Source organism: Leptinotarsa decemlineata, unplaced genomic scaffold (genome assembly GCF_025532065.1).
Source record: "Leptinotarsa decemlineata unplaced genomic scaffold, Ldec_3_MD MMD2_tig00000199_RagTag_RagTag, whole genome shotgun sequence".
NCBI lineage: Eukaryota > Metazoa > Arthropoda > Insecta > Coleoptera > Chrysomelidae > Leptinotarsa > Leptinotarsa decemlineata.
Window position 1 is genome coordinate 8,876,960 of NW_027412544.1, and position 24,303 is coordinate 8,901,262.

The window sequence follows — 24,303 nt, forward strand, 5'->3', positions numbered from 1 at the left end:
TTAAGTTAGCTAACCTGTATATTAGGGAATCCTGATTCAATAAATTATTCTTCTTCTTCAAATCGAATGCTGTTAAAGAAGATATTCCAAAAAAAATCCAGTTACGATTCCAGGGCTGCACAAACAAGATTTCTATGGCTGGGATTTAATCCAATAAGCGAATCAATGTTATTTACGTACTGTCATCGATGACATGAGTGGATTCAACCCATTCCGTGACAAAAATTCCTAATAATGAAAGAATTGAGTGTTTTTTCTTATAATGTTATCCGTATTTGCTACTGAAGAGCCGATAAGGCTTCCATGTAAGTGTTCCATATAAGTGAAATTTTACTTCTTTCATCAATTATATTGTGTAGGAATCCTGTGAATGATATCTGATTCGATCCCATTACGCATGTTTGTTAAACAAACGGAATAGAAAAAGGTATTTTCCATATAATTCAGCGTTCATATGATAGTATTTTTCTTTCATGTAATTCAATGTTCATATAAAAGTAGCTGTTTCGAAAGGGTTTTTTCTTTCAGTTTGTGTCTGAAAGTTACTTCTTTGCATGATCTACACATCTTTGTATAGTGTTAATTTTTGAAATTAATTCCTCCCTTCCTTTTTTTGGAAGATTCCCACATGTTTGTATAAAGATGGAGAAGTAAAAAGCCAAAAACTTTCTTTCCCAAAAATTAATCTCTCCTAAAAATAGACCCCTTCAATTTAAACAAAAATAATATATTGACTATTTTGGCAACGTTGTGCCATACTTTTTCTTGTATTCATTAATGATCTAACTCAAAATATAAAGTACTCTGAGTGTCTCTTATTCGCAGATGACCTTAAATTTTATAGACAGATCGAAAACTTACAAGATTGTGTCAAACTACAAGAGGACATCAATAGTGTTTATCGATGGAGTGTGAAAAATGATCTTCCGTTCAATATATCCAAATGTTCTGTCCTGTCTTGTACTCGAAAACTAAATAAGACACTATACAATTACTTAATGAATGGTATTGAATTATCCAGGGTAGAGACTGTCAAAGATTTAGGTATATACTATAACTCCACACTCTCGTACAAACCCCATTTGGATTACATAGCATCTCAGGCACATTTCAAGTGCACATTTCAATGATATTAAAGTGATTACTACACTTTATAATAGTTTGGTCAGACCTAAACTTGAATATGGGGCTGTAGTATGGCATCCTTCCTATATTGTTCATAAAAATAGATTAGAAAAAATTCAAAACAGATTTCTGAGATTTTTATATTACAAGAAATATAAAATATACCCGGATTATAATACAATTAGAACAGTAGCACTACGAAATGAATTTAAAATACCCAGTTTAGAAAATAGAAGACAGGCAACTATAGTGTTAATGTGTTATAAAATATATAAAAAAAATTATAACTGTCCCAATCTCAAATATTTACTGAAAGAGAGAATTCCCAAAAGAACAACAAGACTCATTCAATTCTTTGATGTACCATATGTATCAACAAATAACTGTTCATCTATGATCAAAATAACAAACAACTTCCTGTTAATGTCAGATATCAACTTTGTTCTCCCTCCCTAACAAGTTTATAGTGGTGTAAAAAAATACTTTTCAAGTTTAGAATAACTATGTTTCTTCCTTCCATTCGGCGTTATGTAGTAACTACTCGTAGATACAATGTAACTGTATTCACGCATAAATATTAGAATTCTATTTATGATTTAGACTGTATTGACATTTTTATAAGAATAATTATTTTCATGTAATGAGGTTTTTACCTGTTTGAAAATAAATAAATAAATAAATAATTCACTCGTTCAAGTGATTTGAAGTTCGACATATCAGATGACAAATTAGCGAATGGCAGATATTTGACAAGTAGATTTCATGGATGTATTGAAAACAGTTTTCCTACTCTAGAACAAAAATACTGTCTCTAGACGTTTTTTTTATATGGGAAGAGAGACTCATTTTACTCCAAAGGATCTTAATTCTACTTATCAAATGATTCAGATTTTCACTGCAATTTGGATCAGCGTGTACTCTAAGAAAAAAAATTAAATCCATTATTTCAATTTTGGTTTTTGAAATTTCTAAATAATTTTTCATTTGAGACTTTTGGTATATTCCTAATGAGAAAAGTTTATGGAAACTTTAGGGACTTGCAGAAGGTGGAGTTACGAATGTCACGTGAGGGTAAAAATGAATCACCTTGGAAAATTTTAGTTAGTATCTTGGGTTTTCCTGTTATTTCGCGGAAATATGTTAGGATTCATTTCCGACGGAATCTATGCCACCATTGTATATTGGGATGTTGAAATTCGCTGATATTCTAAGGAAACATTATACTCGATGAAACTTTGTCGAGTTGAGATAGCGGTTGGAGGAGAACATCCGATTATTCTAAGCAACTTCTAAACAACGTTCGCAATCCTCAATAATGGCATCGCCGAGCAAGATTTCGGCGATGCCTAGTTTGTCTTACATATCAACAAACGATTTGGGCAATTGGTATATTTGGTTTCTACAGGCAAAGATCAATAAGTGCACTACCCTTATTGGAAAATACCAGAAATCTAATTTTCTAATATCCAATTTACATGTTCTCCTGTGAAAATAATATTTATGTCTTTTTGAATACGAGAAAAGAATTGATTATTACTTATTCATATTACTAATTCATTATAATGAGAATAACCTAGTAGAATTTAATGCCAAAAAAACACACAATATTGTCAATGCACAAAATTCCACTAAATGAGTTGATTAATTTATCGGTTGTCAAATATGTCTGCTATCCAATTTGAATGCTCTTTCAAGAGCTCGAACCAACCCTGGTGTGCCAGCGTTTTTTTCCAATCCTCGAAGCAGTTCTGATATGTATCTTTTGGTATTTCCTCGAGATCTCCCAGTGATTCGGTTTTTATCTCCGCAACACGCCGTTCTTTCCTGGGTCTATTCAATTTTGGGAACAGAAAAAATAGCAGGGGCGAAATCTGGTGAATACGGTGGCTGAGAAATGATTACGTAGTTGTTTTTGGCCAAAAAATTACGAACACGCAATGACAAGGTGCATTATCGTGATGCAAAAGCCATGAATTGTTTTTCCATTTTTGGAAACAACAAAAAGTTGCAAGAGGGGCAAATCGGTGGATTCGGTGGCTGAGGCATGATTACATACCGGACGTTTTCTTCGTATTGCTTCTCGCAAGCGACGCATAACTTCAAGAAAATACTCCTTATTGGCTGTACGTCCATGTGGCAAGAACTCTTGATGAACTACGCCACGGTAATCGAAGAAAAAAAGTATGAAAACCTTGATGTTTGATTGAACTTGGCGTGCTTTTATTGGTCTTGGCTCCAAGGCCGTAGCCAGAAAACAATTTCGGGGGGGATTTGATGTAACGTAAGAAAAAAAAATGTTTTTCATGATCATATGTATTTATTAGAAAACTACTACAGAAATATTAACATCTTTTCACAAAATCAAATTTAGTTTTCTAGCTTTCTTTGCAGCAAACAAATCAATTACCTCGGTGTCGATGTCAATTCTACGGTGGATAGACATTAATGCCAAACCGTTTAGTCGTTCTGGCTTGTGGAATTTTGAGGCGTCTCAGAGAAAAGAAAGTCCTCTCAGGGGTACATGTGGAAATAGGTTGTGTCGCCAAGATCTTTGAAAGTTTGTACGCACATTGCCGTAAGGTTTTTCCATTGTGTTTCGGGAAAGTTTTTTCAATATTTTCTTTCAAACACTTGGTTCGTTTTGCCAAAGACTTGATAGAATTTCTAACGGAGTTTATAATTGTAATAGTATATGTGGTGTGTATGAGGTAAATTAGACATTGTGTCCTTTTCAATGAAAATAGAACTTTGAACAAATAAAAATAATTAACTGAAATGTAAAGACAAAAGTAAGTAAATCACAGCAAATGCTCAAAATGCTGGCCTTGTTCATGATAACACAACTGTGCCGTTCTCCGAATAGTATTCACTCCATGATTTATTTTCCTCCTCCTCAATCTTCCGAGCTCTCTAACAATGCTGTGTTGAAGGTCCTCAATATTTTCATATTTCCTCTGACCATAAACACTATTTTTCAGTGTACCCCAAAAGATTGTATCCTCAACACTCAAGTCAGGAGACCTTGCTGGCCATCTCACCCGCCCATTATTTATCATCAAACCTTTCAGTCAGGTAATTATATACTCGTCTCGTGTGCGGTGGAGCACCATCATGTTGAAACCAAATGTTGTAATAGTCTTCGAAAATCGACATTTAAAACTGATGATAGGTTTCTCCATTCAGAATTCCATCAAATAAATGAGGACCCAAAATTCTATCTTTGTAAATTCCTGCCCACACGTTAATACTAAATCGCACTTGAGGTCGAATTTTTCGGAAGTGCCTGTTTATGCTCCAAATGTGTTCGTTATTTCGGTTGAATATTCCACAATTCGTAAAAGTGCTTTCATCTGTCCAAATTACATTTTCCAGGAAAACAAGAAAATCAGGTCTTCTTATTAGCCAATTACAAAATTCTAATCGCCTTTCGGGATCACCTAGATGCAATTGAGATATGTGTATTTTGTAACATTTTAATCCGCTTTTTTGAGATGTCTCCAAGCACTTGTATGACGAATATTCATTTAGGAGGAAATTTGACGTGTACATTTCCCCGGGTTCATGTTCATCTGCAAATTATTAATTTTCTTTGAAAAGGACACAATGTCTAACCTACCTCTTACATACCTCATTTATCAAATTTTATTTAGTTTCCTGGTCCATTCTGTCTCCGTATTTTTTCCTCGGATTTTCAAATGAACCAAACTTGGTGAGATTTTGATCCAATAACTTAAACATAGTTTGATGTGGTTGTCGTCTTTCGGGATACAAGTTTAAATACATTTCCGATGTCCTAACACTGTTTCTATCGTATTTGTAATAAATTTGTATCATATCTCTTTTTTCTTCATTCATAAAAGCCATTTTTCGCCAAAAATTCAATGACCCATTATGATAAGAATTATTTTTTTTCAATATCTCCAGTTTTTCGAAAAAGTATGATTTACTTATGATACATCACCGAAAAATTATAATCTGGTTATATTCAAAACAGAAAGAATCCAATGTAGCGCCCCTAAGAAAAATGAAGTTGATGATGGCGTCCGGAAGACGAAACGTCGGAGAGCAAATCTGAAAACACCATCATGTAGCAGGGAAAAAGTAGTAATGTGGAAGTGCCAGTTATTTCGAATCCTTCGAAAAATAAAGTCAGAAATAATAAAAACCATTTTCCAAAATTTCTGTTTTCCGGATATACTCGGAATTTCAGAATTTTCTCAACGGCATATTGTTAGACAGGTGAATGTGCAACTTTGCCCCAATTTAACCATATTCGTATCTCTCATAGTTTCCGAGATCCCAAAGGGGAGGATCAAATTTTTAACACCCCGTATAGCGTTCTTGTGAACAATATATGTTTCAATTTCATTTCGAATTTTTGGAGTAGAAACAATTGGAAAAATTAATTTAAGCATAATTCAATGTTCATGTTTGGAAGTAGGTAGTTGTTTCGGATGGACTTTTTATTTCAATTTGTATTTGAAACTAACTTCTGTGCTTGATCTACGCATCTTTGTAACTGTTTATATTAAAGTTAATTACTTTATTTTTTTCTTTGGAAGTTTTTCTACTTTTATGCTTAGTGATGGTGAAGTAAAAAGCCAAAAAACTTCTTCTAAAAAAATAATCTTCAATAAAAAATATTCATACGAAATTCCTATGGCTGGGATTGAATCAACTAAAACTAACGCTATGAAAATTTTTGAGATTTGTCATCGTAATGATCAAGATAAAAAACTGATGAATAGTTGACAAGTGTTTTCGCCTGAATCTTTTGGAGTTCCACTTGAGGATTCTTGAAGAACACACAATGGGTAAAAAGGAGGTGATGAATCAACAAAAAAATTGAAACAACATCGTCTCCACAATATACATATATTTGGAAGTCATCAAAATTACGAAGTTCCCGATGCATAGAAATGTTTCGAGTGGAATGTGCCACTTCAGTTATGTAACTAGACTCAAAATTTTCAATCAAATGTTACTTAGGTAACATTCAGATTTACAATCAAAGTTCATAGGTGTAGACAATTTTCATATTCATTCCTTTGTTGTGGTCAGATTTTTCATTAGATGAGGTAGACTACTACTACTACACCAACTTGGTTAGAGAAACGCGCCACACAAATAGTGTTACAGTTCTCCTACTTGGATTTATTCTAAGCAAGAAGTTCAATTTGTACCTATTTGTTGTATCTATTTGTAATAAGGTATATGCATCGTTGACCTAATTCTAATGCATCCAAATATACTCGTATTTATATTATTGCAATATTGTTCAATAAAAAAAAAAAAAAGAATTTCCGTGTAATTACATGTTTATATTGAACAGCTCTCTCGAAACAACCACTTTCATAGAAATGCTTGTTTAATTCAAAGTTCATATAAAAGTAGTTGTTTGGAGGTTGTGTAATTCAAGTTGATTATTTTATTAATGAGGATAAGAGAATTGAGACTTTCTATATTTTTACCACTTTTATTTGTAACTAACGTTACTGCAGTTTCGTCCTATAAGGCCATTTTCAAACTTATACATTAAACTATTGATTGATTACATTAGCCCTTATATAGCATCCCTGTAGGTAATAATTGAGGTACTTGGCTTGATTGAGTACCTGAATTTACAGTGCGGATATGCTAATTTCAAAACCGTTAAGTAAATTAAATCGATTTGATCATTTAACAGGTTGCACCCGCAATGTTTATGCTTGTTAATTTCCAAGGAGTTTAAATAATTGAGTTTGTAACCCTTCCTTGCATAGTGCAAAATTTCCGTATCGTTTAGATTTGGTAACTTGTGATTGCATGGCAAGGAATGGTTTGAAAACGTCGAATCATTTTTTCCTAGTCTGAAGGATCTTTCATGTTCAGCCGTTTTTGGAAATTTCGTCCGCATTGTCCCACATAAACACTATTCTCTCCGGACACTTGAGCTTATGAACTACAGATTTTTCCAACTTGTCCACCTTATCTTGGGTAAAAAACATATTTATTTTTGGTACAGATGTGTAGACGATATTCTCACCTATTTCAGAAGTACTACACGGCAGCTGAACCAATTTATGACATTCATGAATAATCTCAATAGTAACATTCAGTTCAAACTCGAAACAGAGATACTGAAACAGATACAGACCTGACCATTACATGCAATCAGAATAAATTTGAGTTCAATGTTTTCAGAAAACCTAGCTATCACCATCCCAAGCGATTATTTCCATCCAGACAGTCATAAATTAGCAGCCTACAATTCAATGTTGCACAGAGCATTCTCACTGCCTTTGTCTGCTAACAATCTATCTAGGGAAATTGATATATAATTACACAAATAGGTCATAATAATGGTTTCAACGCAGATACTATCCAGAAGTTAGTCAGAAAACAAAGCCGTACATTCACTTACACCAAGCCATCGCCTTGATTTCGTTCAGGTTGGAGCCTGGCTCCTCTACCCTTTCAACTGATGTTTGTCAGAGGGACAAACGGGTCATGACTGATGGTGGGATGGCGACATGACTGTCCTCAGACATCATTGCCACCCTTCACTTCACTTACAGATTAATATACCCTCAGGTGAAACAACCAGAAATCAAGAAATGGGTTACTCTAACATATTTTGGAAAAAGAACAGAGATAATTGCGGGTTTCTTCAGAAAAAAAAATGTGGAAGTGGCATTCAGACCAAATGCCAGGTTATTTGATTTTCTTTTCAACGCCAAAGATAAGGTGGACAAGTTGGAGAAATCTGGAGTTTATAAGCTTAATTGTCCGGAGTGCAATAGTGTTTATGTGCATATCCGCACTGTCAATTGTAAATTCAGATACTCAATCAAGCCAAGTACCTCAATTTTTACCTACAGGTGTGATATATAAGGGCTAATGTAATAAAACATTGTTAGTTTAATGTATAAGTTTGAAGATGTCCTTATAGGACGAAATTGCAGAAACTTTAGTTACAAATAAAAGTGGTAAAAAACATAGAAAGTCTCAATTCTTTTTTCTTCATTATGATTTCCTACCACGTAGTAACGGCTACATCCATCAATTGATTGTTTTATTCTTATCTTCGCAAGTTTCTCACATATTTTGTGTGAAGATGGAAAAATAAAAGACCAAAAAGCTTGTTCCCAAAAAACTAATCTCTTTTGAAAACTGTATCTTTTCCAGTTTGGGATTTAGTTTTTCACCTGAAATATTGAAGGAACATTCATTGAAAGGGCCGGTCCTCTCCTGATTCCCACAATTTATTCATCTCCGACAACAAATGAAATATTCATTATTACTCGAAATACAGAACAGAAACTTTCGCAGTATACTTACAAATAAAAAAGTGCACCTCCACCGCTTTTTCAAACCGCTACAAAGAAGGACACAAAAACTCGGAATACAAAGCAATAAATTTGAGTGAAAATCAACGAATGTTCTCATTCAATTTTCAGTCAATAAAGGTACAATATTAGATATTCAAAATTATTAATTTTGGGTATATTTGTATTTTGTTCCTTGAAGCACTTCGTCGTTACGTTCTCAAAATGGTAGAAGCTCCTCAAGATGTCCGCAAAATTCTTGAAAATGTTGCAGAAAGTGAAGGCTTCACTGATTCGACATTTAAATTTCACGAAAGAAATAGAGCTGAGGAAGGTTATATGGGTGATTTGTACTTCGTGACTATTGAGGATGGACAAAGTAAGGAGAAGCGAGAAGTAATGGTGAAGAAAGCCAAAGAAGAGGATATTGTTAGAAACAACTTCCCCTTGGAAAAAATATATTCGAATGAGTGTCAATTTTACGAAACCATATGGCCAACTTTTCAGAAATTTCAGGAATCCGCCCAGTGTGGAACACTGTTCAATAAAATAGCGAAATGTTACGCAACAGACATGGAAAAGGGCAAAGAAAAACTGGTTTTGGAAAATTTGAAGAAAAGCGACTTCAGAGTTATGAAGAAAGGTGTTTTCTTCGACAAACAGCATTTCGAGATGATTTTCAGGGAATATGGAAAATTCCACGGATTATCTATGGCCTATAAATCGAAATTTCCCAAGAGTTTCCAAGAAATATCCAAGAACTTGTACGACTATTGGAGTGGTCTCGAAGACATGAAAGTATTGAAAAATGGTATCACACTTGCCTTGCAAGAGTGTTTGGAATTCATTGCCGCGGAACCAGAAAAAGAGATGATCACTAAATTTGAAGATAACTACGTAGGCAAAGGAACTCAAGGTTTTTTGGAAGTCACCAAATATGAGGGAAAGTATCCTGTAATTACTCATGGAGACACGTGGAGCAGCAACTTGATGTTCAAGCACGATGTAAGTTATATTCCAATATTCATTAAGTGGTATAAATTTGCCTGAGATATGGTAAAATCAGTCTCTCTAGATTTTCAAATACTCAAGATTTTTTTCTTTGAGCCTTGAAAATTATTTTGGATTTTTTTTTTATTTTCAGTTCCATTATCTGAAGGTTCTTTGATATTTGAATCAAAACTTGAATAAAAAAAAATATTTCATGCATATATTTATTTTTCAGGAATCCGGAAAGGCGATAGACATGAGAACCGTCGACTTCCAACTCATGAAACTAGGCACGGTAGTTTTCGATTTGTCCTACGCTATGTACTCTGGAGGATCGAAGGAAATATTTGATGAACTGAAACACTACCTCGACGTTTATCACAAATCCCTTTCGAGTGCTTTGAAAGAACTTCAATGCGATGTTGAGGAACTGTACCCCAGGAAAGAACTGGAAAACGAATGGAAAACCTACTGTAAATTTGGATTCTTGATGGGACTTCTAACCCTAAAGGAAAATCTAGTTTATGAAAATGGAAACCTGGACATTACTGAAATCATCCAGAGAAGCGAAGAAATGAAGGAAGTTGAAGTTGGAAGATACAATAAAGATGAAGTTCACAGAAAATCTGTGGAGCTGATTAGGCATATGTATACAAGTGGTTTCTTATAAAAAAATTATATTCATCAGTGTAGATAATTATCTATATAAATTATATATGTATTTTGTACCTTATACCAAAAAATATATTTTTAAATAAATAAAATAAATTGAAATCCCACTTATTTTTTCTTATTTTCATATCTTAAATAAATACGTCTATTTTATTTTGTTACTGTACAAAAGCAAAGAATGGTTTTTGAAATTTACGTGAATGTCTCAAATGAAAATGCAATAATTATGACCTAATTTTTCAATGTTATATTTGAAAACAAAGATGATTTAAATCGACTGTAATAAACAAATAGTAATACAATTTATCATAAGTATAATTTAAAAAAATCTAATTTTGATCTCATGGCAGAACTTATACTTATTAGAGACACTAACTGGAATGAGGTAATGATGCAGTCTATTGTAGATATGGCCTGTATGGTATAATATAGGAATTAAAAAATTTATTGTGGAGAAGGAAAAACTTTAAATAATAAAACATATTTCAAAATATCATACTAAAAAATATCTAGAGGTGAGAAGAAAATTAAAGTCACTCTCGAACCAAGAACATAAGAACTACATCAAAACTATCGAACACAATGTGAGCACTGACATCAATACTTTTTGGAACTATGTTAACAAAAAGAAAGGTCAAAGCTCAACCAATGAAAATGTTATATACAATGACATGGAAATTCCACCAAAAGATACATCACAGTATTTCGCAGAGTTCTTTGCCAGTGTGTACTCTACCAACGCGAGCCATTATAAAAAAACTTTTAAAAGTCTTCAAGACGTAACTAACAATACCTTCTCAATAACATATATAACTAAATCAGGCTTTGGTGATGCAGTTAAGAAACTAAAGCTAAAAAAATCTGCACCCACTACTCCACATATTTAATACCATAATAATCAATACTAACTTTCCGACGCAATAGAAAACTTCAATTTGCACACCTGTTCATAAAACTGGAAACAAACGTGATATAAAAAATTATAGACCGATATCTATTATGTGTGCTCCTTCCAAACTATTTGAACAATAGAAGATGCCTTAGTTGAGCAACAGAACGGGTTTATGTCCAACAGATCTGTCAACACAAATTTGCTATTATATCCCAACGAAGCAAATAACTCCTTAGAAAATATGGTTCAACTGGACACGATATTCATGGATTTTAGCAAGGCCTTCGACAGGGTGGACCATAGTGTTTTGCTGCAAAAGTTAAATCGATTTAGACTCTCCAAAAATATCATGAATCTTTTTAGGAGCCATCTTCAATATCGGTATTTTGTGGTTAAGCATGATGGAAATACCACAGGCAAATGCCATGCTTCTCCAGGGGTACCCCAAGGTTCAAACTTGAGACCCTTGTTCTTTTTGTCATTTATTAATGACTTACCAGATTATATCGAGTACTCCAAATGTCTACTTTTTGCCGATGATGTAAAAATTTTCAAACAGGTGAATCAGTCAGAGATTGCTCCGCTCTACAGAAAGATTTGAATAGTTTATTGGTTTGGAGTGTTCGATGTAAGTTAGATTTTTACCTAAAAAAATGCCAAGTTATGACAATTGCCTGCCAAAAGGATCCCACTTCTTCTCACTACCGCATAAACAACGAATCGCTAAAAAGAGTGCATGAATGCAAAGAGTCAGGAATAAACTATGATTGCAAATTATAATTCAAGAAACATATTGAACATATGAGAAATACCGCAAATCGAGCTTTTAGATTCATTTTAAGACAGACTTCTCTTTTTAGTAACATAGATTCCATAAAAGTACTGTATTTCACTCTAGTGAGATCTAAACTCGAACACGGTTCTGTAATTTGGAATGGAGAATACCAAACAACCTTACAGGAACTAGAAAAAATACAGAACAAATTTCTAAGGTGCCTATATTATAAGAAATATCATAGTAAACCCGATTACAACAGCATTAGAACATCACAATTGAGAACTCAATTTGATATACTTACCCTCCTTAGACTCTAGGCGAAAAATCTTTGCACTAATTTTTATATATAAAATTACTAATAACAATATGAATTCCACAGAATTATTTTCACTATTAGTAATAATTAATGTACCTACATTGTACTCCCAGACCTACACGTACTATCCTTTAGTTCAAGACTCCCTTCGTGACTGTTACTTCCACATCCCTCCTCTAAATCATGCTCCCTCTGGCAAACAACATCAATTGCTTGCATGATATTGATTGGAATATGTCTCTCACAAAATTCAGATATTTAGTCCATAGATATGTATATAGAATTTTTATCAGTTTATAAATTAGTTTTTCTGTTATTTCTTATTTAATTTTTGTTGTTGCGCGTTGTAATAAGTATATACTGCTCGTTGTTAGATAATAATACGTCCCCATACTATATTATTTTATATAACATATCATTTCAAGTGCTCGTATATTCATGTATATTTCTTATAAGTCATCCTTGTAATGAGGCCACCAGGCCTGTTAGGATGAAATAAATAAATAAATAAAAGTATTTATATTTCAATAAACTACTGTGACAAGCAATGGGCTTGTTTCATGATTTTTGGTTTATAGTTCACTTGATAGAAATTTTAAATTGAAAAACAATGCAGTTTGTTTCATCTCTCTGAGTACCGTAGTTTTCCCGTAATTAATTATTAAAAATTGAATGTGGTAGGGTGGTGACGTCACAACCCTATTCCCGCTTCTTGTTCGATTGACCAATAGGAACAATAGAAATAATCAACATTGCCAAATCTTAAAATTTACGGAGCCTATAATTATCAATTTAGTTATGGAAGTGTATATGAACCCGTTAACATTTCAATTAATGAAAAATTCTTCACATGAAATGAAATGTACACGAAAAATCATGTTTGGAAATAAGTTCTATATCTAAAATCAGTACACGAAGTCGATAGATCACAAAATATTTACCTAAACTATGATTTTATGCATTATTCAATAATATACAGTTATGAAAATAAAAAAATATATAGCAAACTGGATTAAAGAATCATTTCAAATATTCAATTTATTCTACAATCCTCAATCTGTACAACTGCAATTTATTATTAAAAAAAACCGATTCCTACAAATTATATACCTCTTTCTAATATAACAACTAAATTCAAGCGTTATAGGCTCGCTTGGTTAATCTGCCAAAACTTGAGAGGAAGGTTGAATGAGGTCAAGTATAGACAGAATTGATTGTACTCGAACTAATCCAACAAAAGCTTCTGAGGTAATAATACCATCATATGATGAAATTCAATTAATTTTGTTTCATACTTTTAGTAACAGGATTAATTCCAGATAATACTTTCTGTGGAGAATATTTGAAGTTGAAATAGAAAACTGTGTCATCAAATTCAATATTTTCGTTCGCCTTTCATTTATAGTCACTTTTTAAATTATTTCTATAAAGTCTTGGAAGAGTAGAAAGATTGTAGTTCTTTCTTTTCAATACTTTCACCCATTTTTTTCTCATCATTTTATCCTTTGGGAACCTGAACTCATTATATAAAATAACCCACTTATAAACCAATGCGCTTTCTGTTTTCTTGTGCCTTTCCGCACATTCATTTCAGAATTTGTCTTTTATCGAGGGATGGAAAGTTTTGATTTAATTTTTATTTTATCGCGGCCAAGGAGCAGTATGGTGACTGAAAAGAGAAGCAGAAATATGTACAGTGAAATATAGAATTACTCCAGAACATATCAATCCAACCTGAAAAAATATTTTTTGGAATGTAAACTAACGACACGGAATATGCAGCAAAATAGGCACCCGCCGAGACCTACCTTTTACAAAAAAAAGTTCTTCAATTAGATAATTGCAACAGTTGTATTCACACCGAGTTGACAACAATAACAACAAAAATGGCGTCTGTCAAATAGGATCATCAGATCTGTGATTTAATATTAAAAACCAATACACTTGGCAACTCAGCTCCAGACACGATCAATTTTATTGGTCAACAGACACGTGGCCAATTTAAATTCTTGCTTTTCGAATCATTCTTTTTTCTGCAAATATAAAGAGATTTTGGGACCGATTAGGCTTGGTAAATATAATATATCCCTAACTCGATCAGTCTATAAGCAAACCGTTATCATTTTCCATAGCATGAAACAAGCCCATTGCAGTGCTTTGCTTCTTCATTACCTACTTGAATTTTTATGACGCTGAAAGATAAGGTAAACATATCTATCAATATATATATATATATATATATATATATATATATATATATATATATATATATATATATATAATATATATATATATATATATATATATATATATATATATATATATATATATATATATATATATATATATATATATACTTATTTTTGAGTTTCTAACAGAAAATATATGAACGTGAATATTGGAATTTTCATAATGATTCAAAATTCACTGATATCTCTTTCTGATCTTTTACTTTAGACGTTAAGTTTTGGAATGAGCCTTTTTCCTGAGAATAGTACAGCAAGCATGTCACGAGAGGCAGCACTAGTAGTAGGAACAAACATAAACTATTCACATGTAAAACAGTATTATTTACGTGAAATAAATTTATTATTTGAAAATATAAATCTGATATAAAAATTATTTTGTGCTAGTATAATGCCAACAAAGCATTGCTGTTTTGCGAATTGTAATCGATATCCGGATGAAAACGTATTTTTTATGCCATTTATAAAAGCTCATATTAATGAGGTTAGATGTAAAAAATGGATACATGCTTCGAGGAGAGTGGATTTAACAGTGCAAAAAATTAATAAATATTCATATGTATGCTCTAAAGATGAAATGAATAGTAAATTTTTCATAGTTCATTACCATTGATTAGAATGAGATATAACCTCAATCGTTTATTAAATTATATTTATTTATTACATTAAATTGAATTTGTTTCATAACCATCTATATTTGATTCATATTTCACTCGGAAATAAATCTGAAATTCATAATTATTTCAAATTTCTTTTATTACAGCTACTGCTACTCTTTTACACTAAAGTCTGTATACTAACCTGTCTATTAATTCACTTTTTTTCCAGTTACTTTTAAATTACGGCATGCAAGCTAACGTTTTTATGTTACCACATTGTTATCCTTTACATTTGCAAATTTTAGTTTTGCTCCAGGAACATCTTATGTTAAAAACATTCTTTTTTAATTGTACTTTACCATATGTTTATATGAGGATTAGCCAGTGTTTGTCCGTACCGAACTACTAGCGCTTCTAGTGAGTGATTTTTCGTACTTCACGAAAAAGGTTCATAAGACCTTGAGCTATAATATACTCCAATTGTCGGATCATGATAATAAACAATTTTCAATAATTAAACAATTTTCCGTAGCTTCCTCTAGAAATAAAAAATGTTACTGAAAATTGTGTAATTTCAATTATTATTGATAGTGTTGATTAATTTTCATCAAGTAACGGGTCATTCCATTCATAATTCCAAACTTTATTGTTTGCTATTGGTTACTTTGGATCAACATCGGGAAATTTTCTTTTAATTCTGTGGTGTATGTCCACCTGTCGTCCGTAATTTTCGGTATCATTTATCCAGCGAACGAAATAAAATTTTCACAATGTATATTAATGAAATTCGATTGTCTCCACAGAACAGTTGAATATTAAAAAAATCAAATAAAAAACGTCATGTAGGTATCTGAAAAGTCGGGAAACCTATATTTTTCTTAGTTACTCTGAAAAGTCGGAAAAATAAAAAAAATATCAATTTAGGGGCAACCATTAACATCTATAGAAAACAATCATGGAGAGTTCTGCAGAAAATAAGAGACTTTTTGGAAAAAACCATTTTGTTTGATATTTCAAAAACTTCTGTCGAAAGTGTTTAGACCATTTTTCATTGTTATAGTTTGGGAAATGTTTGACAAGATATGACAAATACAAAGATTTTCTATTGAATTGAAAATTTTTCAATAGTTTTTCCAAAAATAAAAATATTGGTTTAATAATTCTTCATATGACTTCAAAAAATTTGAAACTTTCGAAGAAATGACGAAAGAATATAACCACAAAACCCTTTATATAGATATGTAGATCATATACAGAAGTTTCTTTCAGACACAAACAGGAAGAAAAACTCTTCAAATATATGAACATTGAAAATCATTGTTTCTTATTCAGTTTGTACTCAAAATATTACTTATGGAATTGAAAGAGATATCATTCACGGGAACGGTACACAACATAACGTTGCAGAAACATTTTAACATCAACTAAACTCTGTCCATCCAACAAACTGAGCAACCCAAACAACGATAGATTCGTGATCAAAACATGATCACCACAGACATTTGCATATATTAGGAAAAATGAACAAATCTGGTGGAATTCTACACCCCACCTAAAAAAATACCCAAAAAACCGCACCTTGAAACTGCAATTGAACCAAAACTTTTATTGTCCGTTAATAAAATCGTGAGAAAAGTACGAAACATTGCTGGAGTGTCTCCTTCAAGTGCCTATGGAGTTATGAGAGAACATAAACAAAAACATTTTTTTGGCTCCAAAACTATATCCTTCACGAAAGAAAATTATTGATAAGGTAGACGACTTTGATTTGAACGCTATTAGAAGGAAAGCACATCATTTTTTTTTAAACGAAAAGCCAACAATAGAATCAGTTCTAAAAGTTGTAAACGATGATCTTGATCTACCAAATTTCAAAAGGTCGACATTCCACAAATTATTGAAGAAAATAAGTTTTAAATTTAAAAAAAGATAGAGAAATCCTTTGCTTCTCGAGAAACCAGAAATAGTATTGTGAAGACAACAATATTTAATGAAAATAAAAGCCTACATAAGATAAGAAATCTGTTACCTGGATAGATGGCCTCTTAACTGGCTTGAAGAACCCTTCAGGTAAGAATCACCTTATTATACTCTCAAGAAACTGCGTATGTCGTCGACCATCATGAGGAAATAGATGGAATATTTTTTGAGAATTTGTTTAGGAATATAGTTCCGAAACTAGAAGAGAATTGTGTAATTCTTTTAGACAACGCTCCATATCATTCCAGAAAAGCTAAAAAATTTTTACTACAACTACAAAAAAGTTGTAATTCAAGACTATGGATGCGTTTGAAAAGTATATCGTTCGAGAATAACATGGTGAAAGCTGAACTTTTAAGGATAGTGAATAAACATAAAACCAAATATAATAAATACAATATTGGCGAAATTGCTAAAGCACACAATAGAATAATAATACGTCTTATGTATTCCCCCTTACCAATGGATAATTTAGTTGACAGAAATCCGTTGACAATTAATCTTAATGATGATTCTTCTAGTAGCAGTTATTCAGAATCTGAATAATCGATCTGAAATGACAAAAGGTTTTATTTCTTTATTATTAATATTTATTTTCAGTGTTGCGTTCTTCATTCGGGTTTGAAGGCCGTCGTGGTTTGGAACTGTATCCTTATGTTTCGTCACCACGAGTGGCTGGCTTCTTCATCTTGATGGCTCACCGATGAACCGCCGGTGAACCATCAAATTGAATAAACTTCTGAAGAAGACCGCCACTCGTGCTGGTGAAACGTTAGGATACAGTTCAAACCACGACGACCTTCAAACCCGAATGAAGATCGCAACACTCAAAAACTGTTTACCCGTTTCTTCTGTTGAAATAAAAAGACTCCATTATTTTGTAGTTCATTTAATGTTGAATACACAAAATTGTGTTCGTTTTTTTCATTAGTTAAACTCTAAATAATTTTCCTATATTTACCCAGCCGCATATTATAAAAAAAAATCGCTCATTCCTCAGTGCGACTGCATTCAGAGAGGGCCAAATTTGACACTTTTAAAGGGATACTCCTGTTTTCAAACTAGATAGATGAATAATGATGGTTGTGTCTGAGTGTCAAATTTTATAACAAACTCAATGGTGAAAATCGCATATCGATATCTATCATGGTTTCTGAGTTACAGCATGTTTTTCGAAAATATGGCAGCGGCGGCTCATCAGAGGAGGCAGAGGAGGCTTAGCCTCCCCATAAAATTTGAGGCTATTTATCGCAATCGTTAAAAGATATTGACAAATAATTATGATTATTTTTTTCTAAAAATGCTTGGGTATCACTACTTTACCATTAATGTTTAATATAAATACATAATATGCCCGAAAAAAACACTATCACTCACTACGTAGTACGTACCACACTGTATTCTGCATCAACAAACCTCAAACTCACCGCCCACCGCCCACCCACGAACAAATAACGAAGAAACCATCAGCCCGAACTAATAAATGCCATACGTTGATACGTTGCAAAGAAGCCAAGCCTCTGACCGCTTCAAAAAACACAAGCTCCGCGATACCGACCCAGCCAGCGACATACGTCCCGATTTGTAATTTCAGTCTGGGAAGGCCTCAACCAAATTTGATTTCAATTAAAGCGTCCGATAATCGACAAAATCGAGGATTTAATATTAGTTGGTACGATAAATGCGATTGGTTAACCGGCTCCATTAAACGAGAAAACCTTTTTTGTTGGCCCTGTGTTTTATTTTCCGTAAAAACCGAATACCAAACGTGGTCTAAAATAGGATACTCCGATTTGAAAAATTGACCTCGTTCTACAAAAAGACATTTTAAATCTATGAATCATACATTTTCGTCTTGTAAATTAAAATTGTTTAGCGAACAAAATATAGCAACAGCTTTAGATACAACTCAAAAAGAGGCCATAATTTCTTTTAATAATCAGGTTAGGGAAAACCGGTCGAATTCAAAAAGACTTATCGATATTACGATTTATTTGGGTTCCCAAGAATTAGCTTTTCGCGGATACGATGAAACCGAATATTCGAATAATCGCGGCAATTACAAGGAACTTTTAATGTTATAGGGCAAATATGATTCACAATTTGGCACTTTTTTAAACGGTAGCGTTTTTTCGGGCACCTCAAAAACCATCAAAAATGAGCTTATACACAGTGTGGCACATATTATTAAGGAAAATATAAGAAAGTGTTTCTTTTTTTGCATAGGAAATTGATGAAACTACCGATATTACCTGTACATCATAACTTTCAATCGTTTCTAGATATGTCAAAGATGGTAATGTGGTAGAATGTTTTATGGGTTTTCATGATGTTTTATCTGAGCGCACAGGTGACAATTTGTTTAAGGCCAAAATCTGCCTCCGTCTTCAAAATATAGAATGTTTTTGTCCATTTCTGAAGACGGAGGCAGATTTTGGCCTCCGAAACGTAAAAGATAAGTGTATTATTTCTTAACAATTTTTTTATAGGCAAAATTGTTAAATACGACAAGTTACTGATAAATAGAAGATTTTTCTTTGTGAAAAATACTTTGATTTTTACGCAGTAACTTATCGGGGTAAACTGAAAAGTTTACCCTTCTACACTAGTATAAAGTTCTCCATTATAATTTTTATATTTTTCAGATTGTGGAAGGTAAAAATATCCTAAAAAGGTCGATAAAAACATAATTAAGTACTTGTGCTTATAATATATTTTGTAACAATTTTTAACAAAACTGTTATATTAGAAGAGAAAAGTATTATTTATTGACTGAAAGAGTTCATTTATATTAAATAACTCCAAGACAACCTTTTTTACTTGTTTTTGTTTTTTCAATGGTCAGTTTTATACGTATAATTTTCGGCAATACACAATTTTTGTTTGCATTTATGTTTTAAACAGGTGCGGTACCCCAAAAAAATGTTCACGCCTCCGGAGGGCTTTTCTGAGTATATATAGTCTTTATGACTTCAGCCTCCCCTGTTCTCCAATGCACGAGCCGTCACTGAAAATGTGCATTTTCAAAAAGTTGCTGTAACTTTTTTCCTGTCAAAAATTTCTTGTCTTTATGAAAAATCAATGGGTGTAAAAATGAGATAAATAGTTTTCATAGAAAATATTTTTTAATGTGTCATCCTGTATATTCCTGCATATTTCGAAAATCTTAAAATAACCTTTCCAAAAATTTAGCACACTTGATGTTTTGCTAGAGGCATCTTTGAAATACAAGGGATTCAATATTTTGCCATAAAATTTTTAAATACCTCTGAGATGTGAAAGTGCCATTATAAATGAACGGGCCGATAATTCTACCCCTGAAAACACCATTGGTGTGAAGTTATCCACAGATTTCTGGCCATACATGCTGACGTAGAGGAAAATAAAAATCTGTGGTTGGGATACGAAATTATTAGCACCCGTACTAATATCTATGGCTGGAAATACCTAGTCACTATAGGTTGAACGTGGAATTATTAAAACTATTTGGTGACTTTGGACTTTTTTTATAGAATCTTGAGTAGATTGACGCGTTGATAATCGTTTTCTCATCAACAATACAACTTTAGGGAAAAATACAATTGGAAATATTAGACTTACTTTCCAATACCCCATATAGAAATGATATCCAAGAATGTGCGTCCATCAAAATCAAACAACTTCCATAGTTTCTTGAGTAGATTAACATGGTGATGACAGTTTTCTTGTTATCTAAACAGATTTCGAAAAATAAATTGTTGAAACAATCAGACTCATTTTTTGAGATTCCTTGTATTCATGAAAATCACACAACTCTTATAGAATCTTGGGTAGATCGATATAGTGAAAACTGTTTTCTTGTCATCCATACAGATTTCGAGAATAAAATTGTTGAAACGATCAGACTAACTTTTCAAAACACCTTGTAGATTTGGGACCAGAAGATGTACGTTCATGAAAATTACACAACTGTTATAGAATCTTGTCACCCATACATATTTCAAGAGAAAAATTGTTGCAACAATCAGACTCACTTTTTAAAACACTTTGTAGAATTGGAACCATATGATGTGCGTTCATGAAAATTACACAAGTCTTATAGAATCTTCGGTAGATCGATATGGTGAAAACCGTTTTCTTGTCACTCATACAGATTTCGAGAAAAAAAATTGTTGCAACAGTCAGACTCACTTTTTAAAACCCCTTGTGGAATTTAAACCAGATGATGTGCGTGAATAAAAATCGCACAACTCTTAGGTAGATTGACGTAGTGATAAAAATTTGTATGTCAACCGAACAGATTTCGAAAATAAAAATGTTGAAACCATCAGACTCATTTTTTGAGATTCCTTGTGGAATTGGAAAATTATTTGAATAATGGAAGAATTTATTGAAATTGTTAGATTAAATCCATGCCTTTGGAAAGTAGATGAGAAAAACTATAAAAATCAAGACTTACGTGATAGTCTCTGGGAAGATATCTCAAAAAAGTGCAATATAAAAGACGGTAAGTTAAATATGCTTTCTGGATTATTTAAAAAACTAATCTATATTTTGCGTTTATAATAATAAGTAAATGAAGATATATGAGTTAAAATATACTACAAGTCTGGTCTGAATTAAAACAAAAACAAAAAATACATAAACCGGCGAAAGACTTCATATTTTTATTTATTTTGCCTTTTTATTTATAAATACAAAATTTTATTTATACAATTTTATCCCGCCACGGAATCCTGCCTATGTTAGAGTTAAAATAGTTACAAAAATTCTGCCTTATAACAAAAGATTCAGTCGTTGCTCTTGATCCTCTATGTGCTAATGGCAACCACTGATTGTTAGAGTTGCCTTTTTCCAATAGTTCCTCATTTATATTAGGGCATCTCCCCTCCCTAGTGCCTAAATAATTATGGAGAATACAAGTGGCTTTGATTATGCTATCTATACTTTCTAATTTGCATTCTAATGGACGTTTATAAATTCGAAATCTTGCTGCCAATATACCAAACGTATTTTCTATAACTCGTCTAGCTCTGCTCAGGCGATAATTGAAAACACGATTTTCTTTATTTAAAGAATGTCTTGGAAATGGTCTCATTAGATTTACCATAAGCGGAAATGCTTCATCTCCAACTATTACAAATGGAAAATTTATATCATTATAATTTTCCATAGGACTAGATTCGGGTAAATGAAATGAATTTGTTTTTAACCTATACGTCCAATAGGACTATTGGCAAATATTCCTCCGTCACTAAATCTGCCTGCTGACCCAATGTCGACGGCTATCAATTGATAATAATTGGCACTTGCTATGGCCATCAATACTACAGAAAAAGTTTTCTTGTAGTTAAAATATGATGAACCAGAATTCGGTGGAGCTTTTATAATCACATGTTTGCCGTCTATAGCACCGACACATTTTGGAAATTGCCATCGCTCTCTAAATTCCAATTCATACACGTTCCAAGACTTCTCGTCGGGCATTTTCAGGAATGTTGGTTGTAATTGGGACCAGAGCGATGAACAAACTTCGTGAACAATTTTTGAGACAGTTCTTTCTCCTAAACGAAAACTGTATCCAATTGTTCTATATGAATCACCTGTCGCCAGGAATCTAAAAAACATAAGAAAACATTTTTATTACAATGTATAAAAAAATGTATTAATATTGAGATTTTAAAATTTGCACTGTTTTTTTTCTTTAGGAAACGAGGCTAAACGTCAATGGAAAAAATTAAGGGATTCATTGAGGGACGCTCTAAAACGACAAAATGATTGTAAAAGTGGAGACGCAGCTCGTATAAAAGATCATGGATATACCAGAGACAAATGGAATTTCTAGTTCCATACATGGCCAACCGAAGCAGATGTTCCAACATAGTTGACACACAAGTAAACGAAAATGTTATAGAAACAGGCCAAGACGACCATCTACAAACCCAAGAGGACCTGTCTCACATTGATTTAGAAGAAAATAAAGATCAAGAAACACCGTTGGAACATAATTATGAATTTGTGGAGCCTGCAAAGAAAAAAAATATCAATGGCAAGACAATGTTGTATCGTTAATGAAACAACAAGTGGATAAAAGAGAGGCTAGGACTGCTGAGAGAAACAGCCAAAGAAAAGAACTGGAACAAAAATTACAATCCAACGATCCCCTAAAAGAATTTTTTAATAATATGTATTTAACAACAGCTTCTATGCCTCAACGTTTTCAAATTATGATTAAGAGAAAAATATTTGATGCTGTTAGTGAGGCTGAAATGAATTTATCTCATACTACACATGTGACTAATTTAGGTAGTCATGCCAACAGAGAAAGCACTGCCAATGGTTACCACCATAACTTATTTACACTACAGCCGCCACAACAATCGAACCCTGTTTATAATCAATCTATTTCTACCCCTCTGCCCTCGCCACAATCAACATCTACCCAATCATCAGGCGATGAAACAGTCGCAAGCTATTTTGGAGGATGGAATGTAGGCAACTAAAGTATGAATTTATTATAATTAATTTGGTTGTTGTTTTTGTTATTACAGAAATATTGCAGTTATTTTTATTTCCATATGGTAAAATAAATTTGCGTTGAGAACTAAACAGTGTATATGTAATAAAACAAAATTACCTTAAACATACAGCCAAACGCTCCTCTGTGGTGATACTTTCTCGGTAGTTAGTGTTTAGCTTTATAATTTCAAATCGTATGAATTCATGATTTTCCATAAATTGTGATCTAGAAAGCCTAAAGTAATTTTTAAACTGTTCACCACTTAATATTGGAATCAATTTATGAAACTCGCCAAATTGTTTTCTTTCTACTAAATGGTTTGATATCCAGAATCTATGTTTTCTTTTCTCCGCCATCAGTATAATAAGACTTAATAAATCGCTTCTGTGCTCGTCTTCGGAATCATCTTCCTCAGAACTTGCGTCCAAAAGATACTTTTTGATTTCTAAATTATTAAACATTTCAATGTCAATATTCTGCTAGTAGCTACAACACCACACGACTAGCATTTGGTGGACGGACTGCTACAGCTTTGAACCAGCACAGCCTAGCATAGCACAGCTCAGCCTCGCACAGCACCGCTTTCGGTGGACGGCCAGCTTTAATGTTCATGACATTTTCCCAAGTAGGAATACAAGTTTTTGTTTATTTGTAATGTTTTTCTTGGATGATTTATTGAATATTTTTCTGCTTAAAACGACTTTTATTATATGTCAGTCAAAAGAGAATAATTCCAACAGGCTGGTCAAGCAAACCGGTACAAATCATCACGTTTCAAACAAATCCATATTACTATATTATCGAAAAACTTCTCTAATATTTTAGGAAAAATAAAATAAACATTGTAGCATATTTCCTGGTATTTAAAAAAAAATAAAAATTAAAATACAAATTTTTCG

General features: G+C 32.6%; 2 protein-coding genes across 2 annotated transcripts; one reads left to right on the forward strand and one right to left on the reverse strand.

Annotated features, from left to right (window-relative positions):
- Nucleotides 1-8,529: 8,529 nt before the first annotated feature.
- On the forward strand, nucleotides 8,530-10,201 carry LOC111505663 (uncharacterized). The gene is made up of 2 exons (XM_023160510.1): nucleotides 8,530-9,437; nucleotides 9,658-10,201. The coding sequence occupies exons 1-2, from the start codon at nucleotides 8,658-8,660 to the stop codon at nucleotides 10,090-10,092; spliced, it is 1,215 nt and encodes a 404-aa protein (XP_023016278.1). The 5' UTR covers nucleotides 8,530-8,657; the 3' UTR covers nucleotides 10,093-10,201.
- Nucleotides 10,202-21,270: 11,069 nt separating this feature from the next.
- LOC111505662 (uncharacterized) lies at nucleotides 21,271-23,911 on the reverse strand. Its single transcript, XM_074172899.1, is given in 3 exon segments — nucleotides 21,271-22,099; nucleotides 22,102-22,501; nucleotides 23,522-23,911. Coding segments are annotated over 3 exon segments (1,251 nt in total). The 5' UTR covers nucleotides 23,866-23,911; the 3' UTR covers nucleotides 21,271-21,592.
- Between the last annotated feature and the right edge of the window lie 392 nt (nucleotides 23,912-24,303).